General features: G+C 42.1%; 1 protein-coding gene across 3 annotated transcripts in view; it reads right to left on the reverse strand.

The window, feature by feature from the left end:
- Nucleotides 1–16,244, reverse strand: part of spryd3 (SPRY domain containing 3) — an 85,005-nt gene that overhangs the window by 1,343 nt on the left and 67,418 nt on the right. For 2 of the 3 annotated variants that reach the window (XM_085444888.1, XM_085444886.1), the window contains 3 exons: nucleotides 12,373–12,492; nucleotides 11,026–11,174; nucleotides 1,892–3,595 (listed from right to left, as the gene is read on the reverse strand). In XM_085444888.1, coding sequence (XP_085301014.1) covers nucleotides 3,461–3,595; nucleotides 11,026–11,174; nucleotides 12,373–12,492 — 404 coding nt within the window. In that variant the 3' untranslated portion in view covers nucleotides 1,892–3,460. Of the gene's footprint in view, nucleotides 1–1,891; nucleotides 3,596–11,025; nucleotides 11,175–12,372; nucleotides 12,493–16,244 lie in introns of those variants that run through there. The other variant, XM_085444887.1, reaches the window with a different exon arrangement.

Below are 16,244 nucleotides of genomic sequence, written 5' to 3' on the forward strand. Positions count from 1 at the left end.
CCACAAGATTCACGTGAGAGATTCTTTAACAGTACTAAACATTATATTACTGGAGTAATAATTACTGATTCATGTATATAACGTGTATATCACTGTAATAATGGAGCTGGAGCTGAAATACTACAACATAATGTTTTAGATTCATATTTCAAATAAGTAATTAAAGCTTTGCAATACAAAACATTTGCAGGAAGCATGATATAAAACTACTTAAAAATAAAGTAAAATTACTTGCAGGACAGGACATTTCCCTTCATTGTAACACTAACATTTTACATTTTTACCCTTGTTCATTAAACACTGACTTACCTGAGAGTGACACCAAATCCACTTATGGACCACCACCACGTAGAAATCAAAACAATCACTTTGTTACATTACTGAAACTTTTATTGACGTTTAAACATGTTTGAACAAGGCCATTATAGTGCAATTCAACAAGGCAAAGAATTTTTTCTTTTTTAAACTGGTACATAAATTCTTGGTGAACACGTTTGGAGACGCTACAAAAACTCTCACTGCATTTAGCTCTAATTTGGTTGAACCGCATAACTTTTTTTGTAAACTGATGAACTGAGTAAACGTCAGTATAAGCGACTTCAAAACCCTGGACAGAGATGTGGCTAACATCGCCCACATCGGTGTCTCATTTGTATCTTTGCGCTGTCTAGCTTTACAGTTTTTAGTTATAAGTCTCTATCCAGCCCTGCATGTGAAGGAAAAAACAAATATCTGATTACATTTTTATATCATTGGCTCTAAAACAAACAAACACGTGACGACTAAATACAAACACGCACTCTCCAGCAGATGTGATTTAATAGGTAACCCTGTGTATTAGTTTTACATCACATTAGATTTCTAGCATCACCGTCTGCAGTGACCTGTGGCTGATTTTGTGTACATGCTAAAGAAACCTGCTGCTTGCACCTTTTATGAAGGCGCAGAGGAATGTTTATTTTACAGGGATGCAGATGTTGTAATAGGAAGATGCAGAGGAATTCAGTTTGATTTGGCTGATACAGAATAACAATGATGACTTTTCTCCCTTTAACCATAAATTAGAAATGTGTGGAAACCAGCTCCGACAAACTCGACAGATTGCTTCAGCTCCGGAGTCTGTGTCCCAAAGTGCAACTTAACCTGGGTCTCGTTCTCTTTGGATAGCCAGCGCTTACTAATCCAGTCAAACATAAGGTCCGGGGGCCAGATTCGGCCTGGCAAAAACTCCAATCTGGCCGTCTGTACTTCTTTGGAAGAAGTGGAGGATAAAAGTTTTGGACTATATATCCTTTTTTTCTTTTTTGTTTTCAGACTTTTACGACTGATAAAGACCTCCCTCACAGCCATTCATACTACATCAAAGTAATTAACTGATAGATAAACAATTAAATTACATAAAACTTCTTTTGTTTTGTTTTTTAATTACAGGACATTCTTTTCTGTAATTTTACACATTTCTTTCTTACAATTTAACCTCAAAGGGTTGTGCTGACTGATTTCTTTCAATTCCTACTGTAGGATTTCGTTATCAAGTAGATAAACTGAGACAAACCGTTGACATCACCCTTCTTTTCTTATGATGTCTGAGAGATTCAGTGTGTGGATAAACAAACACTTTTAAAGCTTCGAGGCAAAAACTGATTGCAAAAGTGAATTCTCCTGGATTTGCACCAAGCCGTCAAGAAAGAAATGCCAGGAGTGATCTTTCACTCAGATTTTAACTTTAGTGCTCTGTCGGGTCTGCCACCACATCTGCCTTCTATCACTTGAAAAATATTGCTGAAGTGCGACCTTTTTTCCCTCTGAGCAACTGATGCAAGCTGCTGCTTCGGGTTTTTTTTACTAGCAGGATAGAAATTAAATTACATTTAATAGCAATTTAAGTGACTGGAAGGGGAAAAAAACAATTTGGATGCACAAAATTAGAAAAAGTGATCGAATCGAACTTTGTGACACAGACTCCCGGTGCTGCTTCTGCTCTCTGCACAGTCACACAAACACAATGTTAAAGTGCTGGTGGCCACAAACACAAAGACAAAACATTTTTCTTCTGACATGTCGCACAAACGGCAAATAAACATCAATATAGTTAATATTACATCACAAAGGGAGAGAAACTAGCAGATTGTTTCGAAAGATATCACTCAAAACTTTGAGGGAAAGAAAATGAAGATGCTGAATAATTCTTCATGTAGTGGGCAAACATGCAGAAGGAGTACAAAAATATTACATTACAGTACAGTGTGATGCAATCGAATCCAACAGCCCTGCGCCTGATGCTTGTGTGTGAGGTTTGCAGAGTTGGCTTTTCCTTTCAGAGGTGTTTTATTTGTGGTTATTGTTAGGTTTGCGGTTATTGTTATGGCTGTAGTGTGTTGTGTCGCATCAGGCAGCATTTCACTGTTTATTTCTGTTATTTTGTCCACCCGCTGTGTGCATGTGTTCCCTTAACAGCTTCCCTTTCACATAAGTGCAACAAATCGCATTCCCTGAACTTCTGACATAGAAGATAAACTGAAAAGTATATTTCACAGATTCCTCATAGAAAATATACCTGACATGTTTTTTTATATATATTTTCATTTGTAATCTCACTACAAAACACTCAAAAAGCTCTTCGTCCGCTCTGAGGAAACGTCTGTGCTGCTCAGTGGCAGCGTCTTATGTTTGGTTGTGTTTACCGTACTTGCAATAATCCAGATTCAAAAAAACAAAAAGCAAAAAAATGAATGTTAATGCACGTCTGAGACAGATCCACTGCTGACTTGCAGCCAGCTCTGGGAGAGCAGCGAGCGAGGTGGGGCAACAGCAGGTCTCCGATCGCTCAGAGGAGGGCACCCTCACCCAGAGAGAGGATGAGGAGAGGTTGGGAAAGAGAGTGAGAGACACAAAGAAAAGGAGAGTGGCAAGGAGAGAGGAGGTGAAGAGGAGGGGGGGTGTCTATTCCCTGACACATAAACTGCGAACGAGCTCTGACTCGGCACAACTGTTGGCCTTGCTCTGCTTTGCTTGGGGTTGTGACAAATGAAATAAACTAAGTGTGCCAGACCTCATGAGAGGGATTTAACAGCTCAGTATTACAGACACACACTGCATGCAGGAGGAGGTTAGAGGAGAGGACGACAGCAGTGCAGATTGCATACAATTAACAGTTAAATGTCTCTCTGGAGTTTCTCGCTTTGAGGTGCAGCCGTGTATTCCTGCAGCAAGTACTCTGTAACCTACACAGCCCACGTAGGACCTGTCACTGCTTCTTTACAGCCACGAGGCTGGCCGTCTGCCGTGACGGCTGTGAAATGTACAAGTCTTATAAATAAAAGTCGGGGAAGGAAGACGACAGCGATGTGCATGAGTGCAGCTGAAGTGAGTGCGTTCTGAGTGTTAGTAGCATGCTAGGCTACCGTTTGTGAGCTCTACAGCGCAGTCGGCTGTTTGCAAGGCGTCACGAGTCCCAGGCTCATCCGCTGAGGGGATGCAGGTCCACCTTCACCTTCTCGCCGCTGCTCAGCATCCCCACGGTGGGGTACAGGCCCCCAGGAGGGACGACCATCTCCCTCCGGCCCATGAGCTTCCCATTCCTCGTGAAAAACACCTGCAGGGCATCAAACAGTTAAAACACACACACACATGAGCCTTTTGCTGATGGAGCGCTCGAATAATTGGTCGTGAAACGAAAGTCTTCACATAATCGCCGATACTAAAATTTGAGAGCACGCAGTGTGCCAGTTGTAAACAGGAATTATGTCCAGTTAGGAAATATCGTTAAACAAATGGGTGACAGGGTAATGTCTGGATTCTCGATTGGGGGGGGGGGGGGGGGGGGGGGGGGGTGTCAGTGTTTACAGTACATGTCTGTACTAAATCAGCAAGTGATCAAACATTATCCAGCTGCTCTCAAAAGAACATCAACAAGCTTTTCAATCCTAATACCGAGGGCTTCTTTCCAAGTCTGAGAGCAAATACCGAAACACTAAACCAACAAGCAAAGTACTGGCGAGTTTGCGTCTTCTAAAAATCAGACTGAGTCACATATCAAACATTTACTGTACCACCCACTCGAAAAAGAACGGCTTAGCCTATTTAATTAGAGATGAAGGCTGAGGGAAACATACTTCGTTAGCCTGAACAACAGCGGCGTGGCGGTGCAGTGTAACGTTAAGGAGCGGTGCACTGAGACTTAAACGTGTCCTGCTGAGTAAACACTGACAGATCCATGGATTACGCCGTTCTATTCTCACCCACTTGCGTTTTCCGTGCTCACACCCGCTCGGTGACCTCTCGGCCTCCGCTTGCACAACGGTGCAGGCGAGCGAGCCGAGCAGCTACGAGTCAAGACAGAGTAAAGAACTGCAGTAATTAAAACAATAAAAAAAACAACAGTTGGAACATGAAGTGGTTAGAGTGTACAGAGAGCTGCTGGGTGCACATTACAGTGAGGCGTGGTGAGACGGCGCACGCGTGTGGGTTGCAATATGCAGGCCGCGGCGATGGCTCCCACAGGAGCCGTGTTACACACGAATATGAAAGTAATCATTGTGAGGCAAGTCGCTGCGGTTTCTGCTGTTGTAAGTAATATAAAATAATGACCGAGATCCCGCTGCGAAGTGCGCTCCGTGAAAAGCTGCCAGAAAATAAATAGGTTAAAGGTACCTCGAGGAGTTTTTTGAACGCTGAGGAGAGATATTTTTCTCCTCAGGAATGTTTTCTAACGGTTCTCTCTTGGTTCACACTGCTCGACTGATCAACAGGTGGCGCTAATAATCTCATCCTGAAGGATGTCTTAATTCCTTAGATGCACTCAGAGGGGAGAGGAACCAAAACAGAACACGACCATCATCGAGATGGTGTACTGAGATGGAGTCGCAGGTTAGAGGTTGAGCAGCCAGATTCATACAACACAAACGAGGGACAAAGAGGACGTTTTGGTGGGACAACATGAGACGTGCTGTTACGGTTCCAGGGCTTTTTGCAGGAGTTTCTTGTGTGATGGTGGAGACTACAGGAAATGAGGAACACCTGGCAAGTGCTCGGGGCTCAAATCACACCCCGTCTCCGCTCCTGTGACGGTGTCTGTGCCGTCTACTGCCGCAGCACCACTGTTTTCTTGATTTGGTTTTGCACATACATCTCCTCCATGCACCGCCTTACACCGCTGACCAGATGTTTACACATCATGATTGTTGCTAGGTTTAATAAACCTTTGGTAATCCTTATTAAAAAAGACAACGAGTCTAACAAAAAAATAAAAATTCTTTGGATACAGGGAAAACGTAAACGTTTGTACCCAGAAACAAAAACTGACATATTAGATGCTTTAACTATTTAACAGACTTGCATTTATGCCATAGTGATGCTCCTCCTTGAAGTGAGCATCATTTATCTTGATGAAAAAGCCTTGTTGTTGCCAGATGTGAGAGGGGAATTAACAAACTCCTTTGAGCTCATAAGATAGCAACAGCAACTTTAAATAACCACTTGTTAGTACCATTTCTAATCGTGCAACATACTGATCCTTAAGCTGTTTTGCTACAGCAGCAGAAGACCACGCAGGGTGTACTCCTGTCAACTGAGAACAGGAATCTAAGGCAACAGTTCACACAGGCTCACAAAAAGTAGACAACAGAAACATCACCTGGTCTGATGAGCCTTGATTTCTGCATTTGGATGGATGGGTCAGAATTTGGCAAAAGCAACATGAAATCAATCCTGCCTCTTATCAGCGGTTCAGGCTGATGCTGTAATGGTGGAGACACCACAGCCGACCTGAACGTTGTTGCATTCCATCATGACCACAGCGTACCCATCGTCTGCGTCTACTTCCTGCAGGATGATGTATTACAAAGCTCGGGACAATGAGTTCACTGTACTCAGATGGCCTCCGCAGTCACCAGTTCTCAATCCAATACAGCACATTTGAGATGTGGTAGAATGGGAGATTCGCATCATGGATGTGCAACCAAACAAAACTGCAGCATCTGCGTGACGTTATCATGTCTGTATGGACCAACATCTCCCAGGAATGCATGAAGAATTGGGGCAGCTTTGAAAGGACAACCTGACGAGATTTACGCAACAAAGTGGCAGATGAGTGTATTTCTGGGTCTTTTCTGTCTCTTAGTCGTCTTTGCGCCACCCATTTCTAGTAAAATGTGTTCAAACTTTTAAAAATAGAACCAATCAAAATGTGGGACATTTTTTCTGTATCAATCCCACATAAAATGGGACATTGAGTCACGAACAGGAGAGTGAAGGGCAGAGGAGACGAGGAGGATTACATTCGAGAAGAAAATACAGGACATATGCTTTAACTCTTATAATATGTAAACCTGCTCTGCATTTTTTAAGCTTCACGGATATACACGCTGAAGTCCTCGGGGTAGGTTTTAACAAAATATGCACAGAAATTTCTGTTTATAAGAGTTCACCAACAATCAACAATCCAAAACACTACACATGATTTGTGCCTCGGTTACTTAAAGAAAATTCTCCAACGCTGTATTCAATTATTATACAGAGACAAGAATAGCCTGAGGGTCTGAAAAGTGCACCTAATGTATATTTAAATAAACTTGCATTCTTTCCAGTGGCCAGCAGGTGGTGACTCTTCTAGTGGCAAAAAGAAGTTTGTGTAGTCTTAATTCTCATTTGCTTTATGGGTTTGTTAAACACTTTGCTGAAATTTTTGTGGTCTCAATCACTAGTTCACTTCCCCCACCGCTCCACGTATTTATTCCCCTTGTTTCACCTCCTTTTTTTCCATCTCATTGTCCGCTACCCAAAAACTGAGAGCCACTGATTTATGCTAAATTAGAGTGATTCCCAGATGGCAAGCAGGGCCGCCAGGGCTGATAGCAAAATGTAAAGAAGTCGCACACACACAATAAAAAGCAATCTATATGTTATTTTCATGGACTTGAATACTCATTTTTTGTGACTCTGGATATATTTCAATTGGAAGCATATTTTGTGTCTGTAGCACATATGATGTTCAGACTATTCACCAGGGAAAAGTCAGCTAAGCAAGGAAGCAGCTCTTTAAAGAAGTGGCAGCTGCCATTTTTACCTTTTTTTAAAAAAAAACCTAACTGATACGGCTCGAGCAGGGGCTGCTGTGATTTTGCCTTTGTGGGTGTGTCTTCAACTCTTCCCAGCCTTAGGTGCCACCTTTCTATGTAGCTGATTCTCCTCAGCAATTAGGCCAGAGTACTCAAGGCCAGGGAGGGGAGCGCTCCGGTGCCAAGGACACAGGAAGGGAATAGCACTTATGTGGGTTCCAGCACATGTGTGGATTCCGGGCAACGAGAGGTCGAACAAACTGGTAAAAGTCACGATCAAAAAAGCTCACACAGAATTAAATATTAAATTATCCATAAGGACAAAGATGGAGAGTGTCAACTTAACTGGGACAGCAGTACAACAGGGAGGAATTTATACTCAGTGCAAAATAAAATTTTTGTAATATCAAGAAACATAGTGATCAATAGAAGAGTCAAACTCGTAATTAGCAGACTCTGGACTGGACATAGAGACTACTTTATTCATGATAAGAAAACATCAGTAAAGCATTTTTTCATTATGAAGCAAATTCATTAAAGAAAAGAAAGAAATGTTATGGAAAGAGAGATTAGGTCAAAAACACAATGTAGAAAGTCTACTGAAGTGGACGGCAGAGTTATTATAGTTTTGTATTTTGTAGTTTTGTATATTGAAGAAAACCAGTGAAGATCTGTCTTATAGACATCCAAAGCCTCAATCACAAGATCCATCAATCCCCAATTAGTTTGTAATAACAAAAATCAGAAATCCCAGAACATTTCCTCTATAATTTTAGTTTTTTTTATTTGTATTTTCAAGTTCACAAAACTGTTTCAGTTTTTTTTTTTTTCAACGGTCTAGTTTAGTAGTTTAGTTTAACCATAATAACTTTGGCAGGGCGGCAGTGGTTCAGGAGGAGCTGTAATACTGAGCAACCTCAAAATAGCAGAGAAGTGGAGAATCCTTCATTTTTGGTGACAACCACCAAAGAAGAGGAGGCAGCAATGCACCAAAAGAAGACAAAGAAGGTCGTGGCGAGGAAGGTGGCAATAAAGAAAAGGCTGGGGAAGAAGAAGGCGGCGAAGAATAAGGGAACCCCACAGGAGGCAGATCAATCACTCGCCTCAGAGTTGAGAAAAGCTTTCATTTTACTGACCTTTCATGGTTTTTGGAGAACAAGAGCCAATTTACTTTAAAGGAATTGCACTACCCACACCCATCCACACTTATTAGGGGCCCGGGTCAAAGGGGGAGCAGCCTGAGCACAGAAGCCCAGCTAATCTTTCAAGCGTGCCCTTGGTCTAACCCGGGCCTTCTCCAGGTAGGACATGCCCAAACGACCTCAACTGAGTCCTTTTGATGTTTAGGAGTAGCGGTTCTATTCTTAGCCTCTCTCTGCTTGCATGTCTAAACTCCTTACCCCATCTCTAAGAGATAGGCCAACCAACCTAAGAAGAAAGCCTATTTCCTCAACTTGTATCCACCATCTCATTCTTTCGGTCACTACCTAGCCTTTTCCTCAGCCGGAAAAAGGATGAAGTGCCCGGGTCGTGGACGAGTTGCTTTCCGACTGGAGGATTTTAAGTACCTCGGTTTCTTGTAAATAGAAAAAAGAAAATCAATATTTGCAGTGGCCACCATCTAATTTATAATCAGTTATCTTCAATATAGACGAGCATTTTTCAGTGTATAAGAGGGTAGGTTGTTTGTTCCTCTAGCATCTTGGAGAGTTTGTCACAACTCTTCTGAAGTTTTAGTTTGTCTCAGCATTTTCTGCGTCTTCATGTAATCCATTTGGAGCCAAACTATCTGCTGCAGCTCTCTCTGCCTCTCGTGATGCTGCCAAAAGATCGATTTTTATGACTCGGGATCTGCACTTACATAAGGAATTTGGGACAGGAAGTCCTGCCACAAGTCTAGCTAGTGAGAGGTCATGCGTTATCTCAAAGATGGTCACCACCTCAGTGTTCACATTTACACATTCAGTTGGTTTCCCATAGTGGCTGGTTGACATGTGAAATCAGACGCAAACAAGTATATACCGCCTTCTTAATTCCCAGAATCAACATTAATTTAGATCTTACTGCAACAATGCTGACTTTGGATACTTGTTCAGACTTCTATGGTTCTTGCTGGCAAGTGGAAAACATCATAGCTGTGATAAATCATGTATAGCAGCATGAATGCTCAGGCAATCACAGGCACAATACCAAGCTTTTGCAGCAGAGCTCATGATCTAAAAACTCCTCCCAGCACCCACGGTCATCTTCCATTACTGTACTTAAGGATGTCTGCAGGTATAAACAAGTTCAATTTAACACTTTAGGGCATTTAAGAGCAAACTTGAGAAGAAAATACAGAAGTGGAAAAAGAAAGTGGAAAATATACTCTGTACAAGTACACGCATGGATGTGAGATAAAAGTAAAAAGGGTAAATTACAATATTTGTAAGAACGTAATATGAAATGTTTATTGATTGTTTATTAAAGTGAAGCGAAAAACTGTAAAAGCACTAAATGAGCCTGTTGTTCCATTGAATTGCAGGCTCAAATCAAGCTAGTTAATGTCTATGTGCAAAGGTCTTGACCTGTACTTCATTTATTATTTGTTTAACCAGGAAGTGAAACTCTTTGGATTAATAATCTCTTTTGCAAGAATTTAATGGGCTGATAGAGGCAGCTTTAACCTAACATGTTAGTCAATAGTCAGAGAAACCAGAGCACGAGAAGTGCTCCTCAAAGATCCCAAAAACTTGATTCTGTTCATCTGGACGTAGGAGAAACATTTCGTCACTCATCCAAGTGACTTCTTCAGTGTCAGCTGACTGCAGGTTTCCCCAACCTTATAAACAGTACATTCGCTCAATGACTGAAACTAGCACCACTGACGAACAACGGGCTGTGAGGTCAGTTTTGATATGCAAATTGTCATGACCACTGATCAACAACCACAGATTAATGGCATATGAAATACTCCTGAAACACGGAGACACATTTTCTCTAAACATTGTCTCTGTGGCTTTTAAACCCCAAAACACACTGTACCAAAAATTGGTCCACCCCAAGGATCGGGTCCCCCCGACACAAACAGCGTAGCATAGAGTACGCTGTTAAGTGCCAGGAGAATTGCCGTGATTTATACATCGGGGAAACCAAACAACCTCTGGCTAAGCGGATGGCACTACACAGAAGAGCTACCTCGTCAGGCCAGGACTCTGCAGTCTATTTACACCTACAGGACAGTGGACACTCTGAGCGCACACATCATGGACAGGGAGGAACGCTGGTTTGAGCGGAGAGTCAAGGAAAAGGGAAAGACCATCTCTGAATCGAGGAGTGGGCCTAAGGGTACATCTTTCGCCATCTTACAATGCTGTGATTGCAGCCATTCCCCAACTCATGGCCATTAGTCAATTGTCATTGATCAGTGGCTGTTGATCAAAGGTCATGACAATTTGCATATTAATGATCAAGAAACTGACCTCACAGCCCATTCTTCGTCAGTGGTGCTAGTTTCAGTCATTGAGCAAATGTACTGTTTATAAGGTTGGGGAAACCTGCAGTCAGCTCAGACTGAATGAGTGATAAAACATTTCTCCCACTGCAAACGCTACTTCCAGATGAACAGAATCAATTTTTGGGATTCCCTTACCTGGATGATTGAGCATGCATCAAGACTCCTCAAAGAAGAGCTCTAAAAACACTTCAATCACCAAAACCTCGGTACAATCCTCGGGGATGTTACTACTTAAACTGCTCCAAAAGGTACCGGAAAAAAACGCGAAAGCTTTTTGTTGCACCTGCATCAGCACAGAGCTCTGCTATTCTATCTGTTCTTCACAAGAAGTATCACTGGGGTTCATTAACCAAGGGCAGCACTGAATATCCCCCCCGCCCCAGGCCAAAGACCCTGAACACACATACCTCACCTTACATATATACAGCAAAAATTAAACAAGGTTGTGTTGTGTTTAAAACTGTTCCTCACCGTGACCTTCCTGCCCTCCTGTTCCTGTTCTCCCGCTTCCTCTCCATCCTCCCCCTCCTCCTCCTCCGCCTCGTCATTCAGGTACAGAACATTCTGGACGCTGGCGTGACCTGGGCGGATGTCCAGTCGATCCCAGTCATCTGTGTCCCCTGACGACAAAGCACACACTGTGGGGTTAAGAAGAGGCTGCAGCTTGCTGTACTTCACAGTCATTCCCTAATAAAACCTAAGGTCAGGTAACACAGTGTGATGAGACAGATATGGTTAGATGACATAAGCTGCTGTCTGAGGCCACTTGTAAGTTTGAACATTATTTCTTTCACGTGCAACACATTCCTTAATAGCAGTAAATACAAAAATCCTGGGAAACTGAACAAAATGTAAATAAAAATTAAATGCAAAGTTTAGAAAAAAGAATAATTTGATATTTTTTACATGAAAATGGTACAGTAAGAAGAACTGAGAATATAACAAAATATAGAAGTTGTAAAACTAATAACAGCAGAAATCTTATAATGTTTGAAATTAAATTGCAAAAGATCAACAGTGTGATAGGGTGCAAAAACAGACACAAAGAGGGGTTCACCATTCAAACCTGTGTGGGAAAATAATCTAATATGGGATTTCATCAGCAGCAGTTCATAATATCATTAAAAGATTCAGTCAACATGAATCTCTGTCTGCCAAACAGTTACACTAACTGGCTGAGATCCTGAGCCCCTTAAAGCAGCGGTCCCCAACCCCCGGGCCGCGGACCAGTACCGGTCCGTGAGTCGTTTGGTACCGGGCCACGAGAGTAGAGGCTCAGGTGTGAAATGTATGGTTTTCAGGGTTTTTATCAGTTTTCAGCGTTATTTTGTTATCGTTTTTATCGTTAACGCGGTTTTCCTGGGTCTTTTCACGTGTGTTATGAATAAATCTTCTTTTTTTCGGTACCGGTACTAGTTTTATTTTGTTGTATTTATCCGCGACACCTTAAAGGCCGGTCTGTGAAAATATTGTCGGGCATAAACTGGTCAGTGGCGCAAAAAAGGTTGGAGACCGCTGCCTTAAAACATCAAAAACAGATCTGATTCTGTAGTGGCAATAAGTGCATTTGTTCGTGCATTCTGTTACCTAAAAAATGCACGAAATTGGAATGTTTAAGACTGGAACAGGTACACGACTGTGAACCAGTCGCCTTCTGCACGCCTGATTCTTGCCCTTAAGAAATACTGTCAAGCAATTGTTTCACTAGTTTATTTAAATAACCAGCTTAGATGACGGCATCGATACAATCACGGAGGTGTGTTCAGGACAAACAAACCTCTTTAATGAGTGACAGTGTAATTGCAGCTTTCCTCTCACCTTCCCCGTCCAGGATGTAGTCTCGTGGGAACATGATGCCGCAGCCCATGATGTCGCCTTTGAAGCAGCGAGGACCAAAAGCATCTCCGACTCCGCTGCCGTGAAAGATCTTTCCATCATCTATGAGAGAGTGAGAGAAATAAACTGTAAGCTATCCATTTAACCAGTTTATTAAGAATTTGTTCCTCTGTTTATTTGTGCTCAGGATTTCTGCAGGATTAATTACACTGAACTTTTTTTTCAAACCACAATCATTATGACAAATTATGAAAGCATGATGTGAAACCAGCACCAACAATACAGCCTATAATTATTTCTTACATAATATTCTAGCAGTTTCCTGCAGTATCCAGCACTTTCTAAACATTTAAATAAATTAACGTGACTCGAACCGTGACGGGTAACTCATTAAAAAGCAATAAATACTGCACAATCACTTAAATCTAAGCAAAAAACTGACACTAGTAGCAGCAGGAGTAATAGTAGCAAAGGAACTTTTAGCGTCTCTGGCTTTGTTACTCCAACCCTTAAACATGCAAGCTGCAGCTTGTAACATGATTTTAGCTTCCTTCACACACCAGACAAGTTTAAGTAACCCAAAGAAACAACCACTAATGAGCATACATGAGCACTTGCTCTCAAATGTATCTCCAACTTTCACTTGTGGACACCGCCACAGTTTGCAATCCCTTGTAAATAACTTTTGTGTGACGCATCCTGACAGGGCTGACTGCAGCAGTTCATTGGTGAAATGCTTTTAATTTGTAGGTGTTTAATGAAGAAGTATTTGTAACATAGGCAACAAAGTTTCAAGCTGTAAGGCTGAACTTGAGTGAACTGGACCGCAGTGTTTCTTTTAATGTGTTTACCACAGAGGCCAACGTGTGCACATCCAGCGTAGCGCTAACATACAGGACATCCTGACATTCCAGCAGGATGATGATGTGTAAAGGCGGAAAAAAAACCAGCCACTACTAAAAACACTTTTCTCAAAAGAAGGGGGAAAAAAAGGCATCAACAACATCTAAAGGAAATCACCAAAACAACACACACTACAGTTTCGAGCGACAATGGAAAAACGGGGCAAAAGAAAAACATTGCAGAGGTAGCCTGCAGACAAGCTTTCCTCAAGTGAAGCGGCGTGGCTGCTGCTGGTAAATATTTATGGAGTTGTCATGGGACCCGTCCCCGGCTCAGGATACTGTTTAAACAATCTCTATCTGAGCACCGGGAGGCAGACAGAGACACTGTATCATTACGGCTCCCATGCGGGCCCTTGTCACAACACCACACACTAGGCAAACAGTGGAGCCACGCCGGCATGAGGCGCAGCACAGCTAAAAATAGACGAGCAGGGCTTTGGAGAGCGACAAGGACTGGCGCTAGAGGTGAGCTCGGGTGTGCAAGTCCAGGTTTGGGGCCCACGGTTGGAGCTAGCTGACTGGGAGAGGAAAGGTAGGAAGAGCCTGGCAGAGCATCAAGGGCTGTGGCTGGAGGGATGTTTCCTACAGCAAATTATATATTCTTGCTCACAGTTTGCTGGCAGTTAGTAGATTTGCTATTGCACATCCACAAGAAACATAAAAAAATAATGGAACTGCAGCAGACGCCAAGATATCATAATCTGGATACTTGTGAACTTTATGTGGATGTGTTGTAAGGACAAACATGTTGAAATAAAACAATGAACTCGGCTGGGCGCCATTTGGAAAAATTCTGACTTTCAAAGTCATCGGATCCCAGTGTAACTGCAGCCATTTAAGTTCAAAAATCTACCCAGTGAATTTAAGCATCTCCTCATAATTATCATGAAGGTTTAACAAAAGCAGCCCCATAAATCAACACTCACACCTTTCTCATATCCTCAGTCCAGTTCTTCTCCATAGAGTCTTACACCTGTGTAACAATCGTTGACCTGTGACACACCTTAAGGTCAAGGTCACTGAGACTCATACCTGTGTGGTATGAATTTGAAACTCCTACGTCATCTCATTCTCAAGTTATTGCATTCATAAACTTGGATGTCCACGCTGCCTGGCCACCCGCCCGCCCAGCAGAGTGATGGCAAAACCCCATGAGGCTTTTACGGCTGTAGTGTAAAAACCATAATCAACATGACCATCACTCTTACTATATTTTCCACATATTTGCCCCCCAAAAAGCTCTGCTGCAAAAAATACAGGTGCTCAAAAGTACTGCAATCAGAATTAGTTACTGTGAGCAAATTTAAAGGCTCTGGTTGTTCAGGTAACCATTAAACGCATTTACTGTCCCCTCATTTGCCAACCAGCTGCACCCATTGGTAGTTCATCAAACTCTTGGAATGAAAAGTTGAACCTACTTTGCGTCATCAGCAGTTATGTCACATGACCTTGGTTGAAGCCGCTCAATGTCACTGAGTTTGTTTGCACCTTACTTTCGCTGCATGGAGTAAACCACTATTTATTTTACTGGCCATAACAAACGTCTTTTTCCGTGGTCTGTGGTCGCTTGTACTGTGTGTCATTGTATTTGTGTGACTGTTTACGTTTGTCATTGTTAAAAGATCTTTTCATCAGGTCACTCTTGAAAAAGTGACTTTTACACAGATAAAAATAATAAAAATAATAGACATATAACTATTACCTATATTTGCCCATATTAGTGTTCAGTTTTTCAGGTATCTGATATTTCTTATTGACCTCTGAAGTGACTGTTGATGTTTTTTGTTTTTCCTTTCTTCAGCTATGAGGTTCAATTTCCTGCGGGATCTGCACACGGGCAACTCTATTGATGGCCTGATGAATGATAAAATGCTTTTTGGTTTCACTAAAACTAACGATGCTCACATCCCTTTTATTGGCCTTTAATATATTTGCTTTTAACCAGTTCAAAGCTAATTTATGGTGGGTGTAAGTGGAAGTTAATGACCCTTAAAGGGGACCTCATCTGCTCATTTCCAGTTCCATGTTTTTATTCCTGGATTCTTAAAGAGTAGCTTTGGATGATTCACGGTTCAAAATGATTATTTATTTTATAGCAGGCCTTTCACTGCATCTGCTGTGTTTTAGTGCAAAAGAGGATGAAAACTGCTATACTGGAAAGGGGAAAAAAGGGCTGGAAAATAGGCAGTTTAAAATTAGCATAGAGGTGTTGACCAAGGAAGCTAAACGAAGCAGCAGATTGGTGATGCTGTTAAACTGGAAGTCTTGATAATAGATTTAGACTGTCAGTAGCTGTCATCACCACCAGGTGTTATATCTACAGCAAGAGCAACAAGAGGGTGAAAAATGGATCTGGGCTCAGGGTTTGGCGCTGGGCCCTCAGAAGGAGAGCTCAGGCTCTGTGGCTCCTGAGCGACTAAGAGCGCCTGGCTGACGACCGAGACCAGCTGGGAAGAGAAAAACTTTCTGGTAACACTAGAGTTTGCCCGGAAAAGAGCGGGCTTCCCTGCCCAGGGAACAATGACTTCACTGATTCCAAAAACATGAAAAATTAAACCTAAATATTTATGTTCTTTCGTGATCCCACACATGCATGTGCACATGCTGCTAAAAATGTACTTCAAATTCCATTTGCAGATGCCGTGTGGGTTTATCACAAACAAAATGCGATAAGCCCACATGGCATCTGCCGTGTGTTAAAACCGCATGGCAGATGCCGTGTGATGATGATATATGATATGACATACATCCTGGGTTCATTTTCCAGTGAGGCCCCAGTTGATGCATATGTGAACAATATACTTCCTTGGTTAGAGAAACTGCACAATTAAGCAATACAGGCAGGGCTGCAGAGTCTCTGCACCAGTGAAGCTATTTGCCATCAACCTTGGTGGTTGATGGCAAATGTTCTCAAAGAAATAAGACTTAAAGTAAAGTTTCCATCAGGTA

The sequence above is a fragment of the Copadichromis virginalis genome, linkage group LG20 (genome assembly GCF_057382275.1).
Source record: "Copadichromis virginalis isolate Kocher_CV1m ecotype Utaka linkage group LG20, C_Virginalis_male_GT1.1, whole genome shotgun sequence".
Taxonomy (NCBI): domain Eukaryota; kingdom Metazoa; phylum Chordata; class Actinopteri; order Cichliformes; family Cichlidae; genus Copadichromis; species Copadichromis virginalis.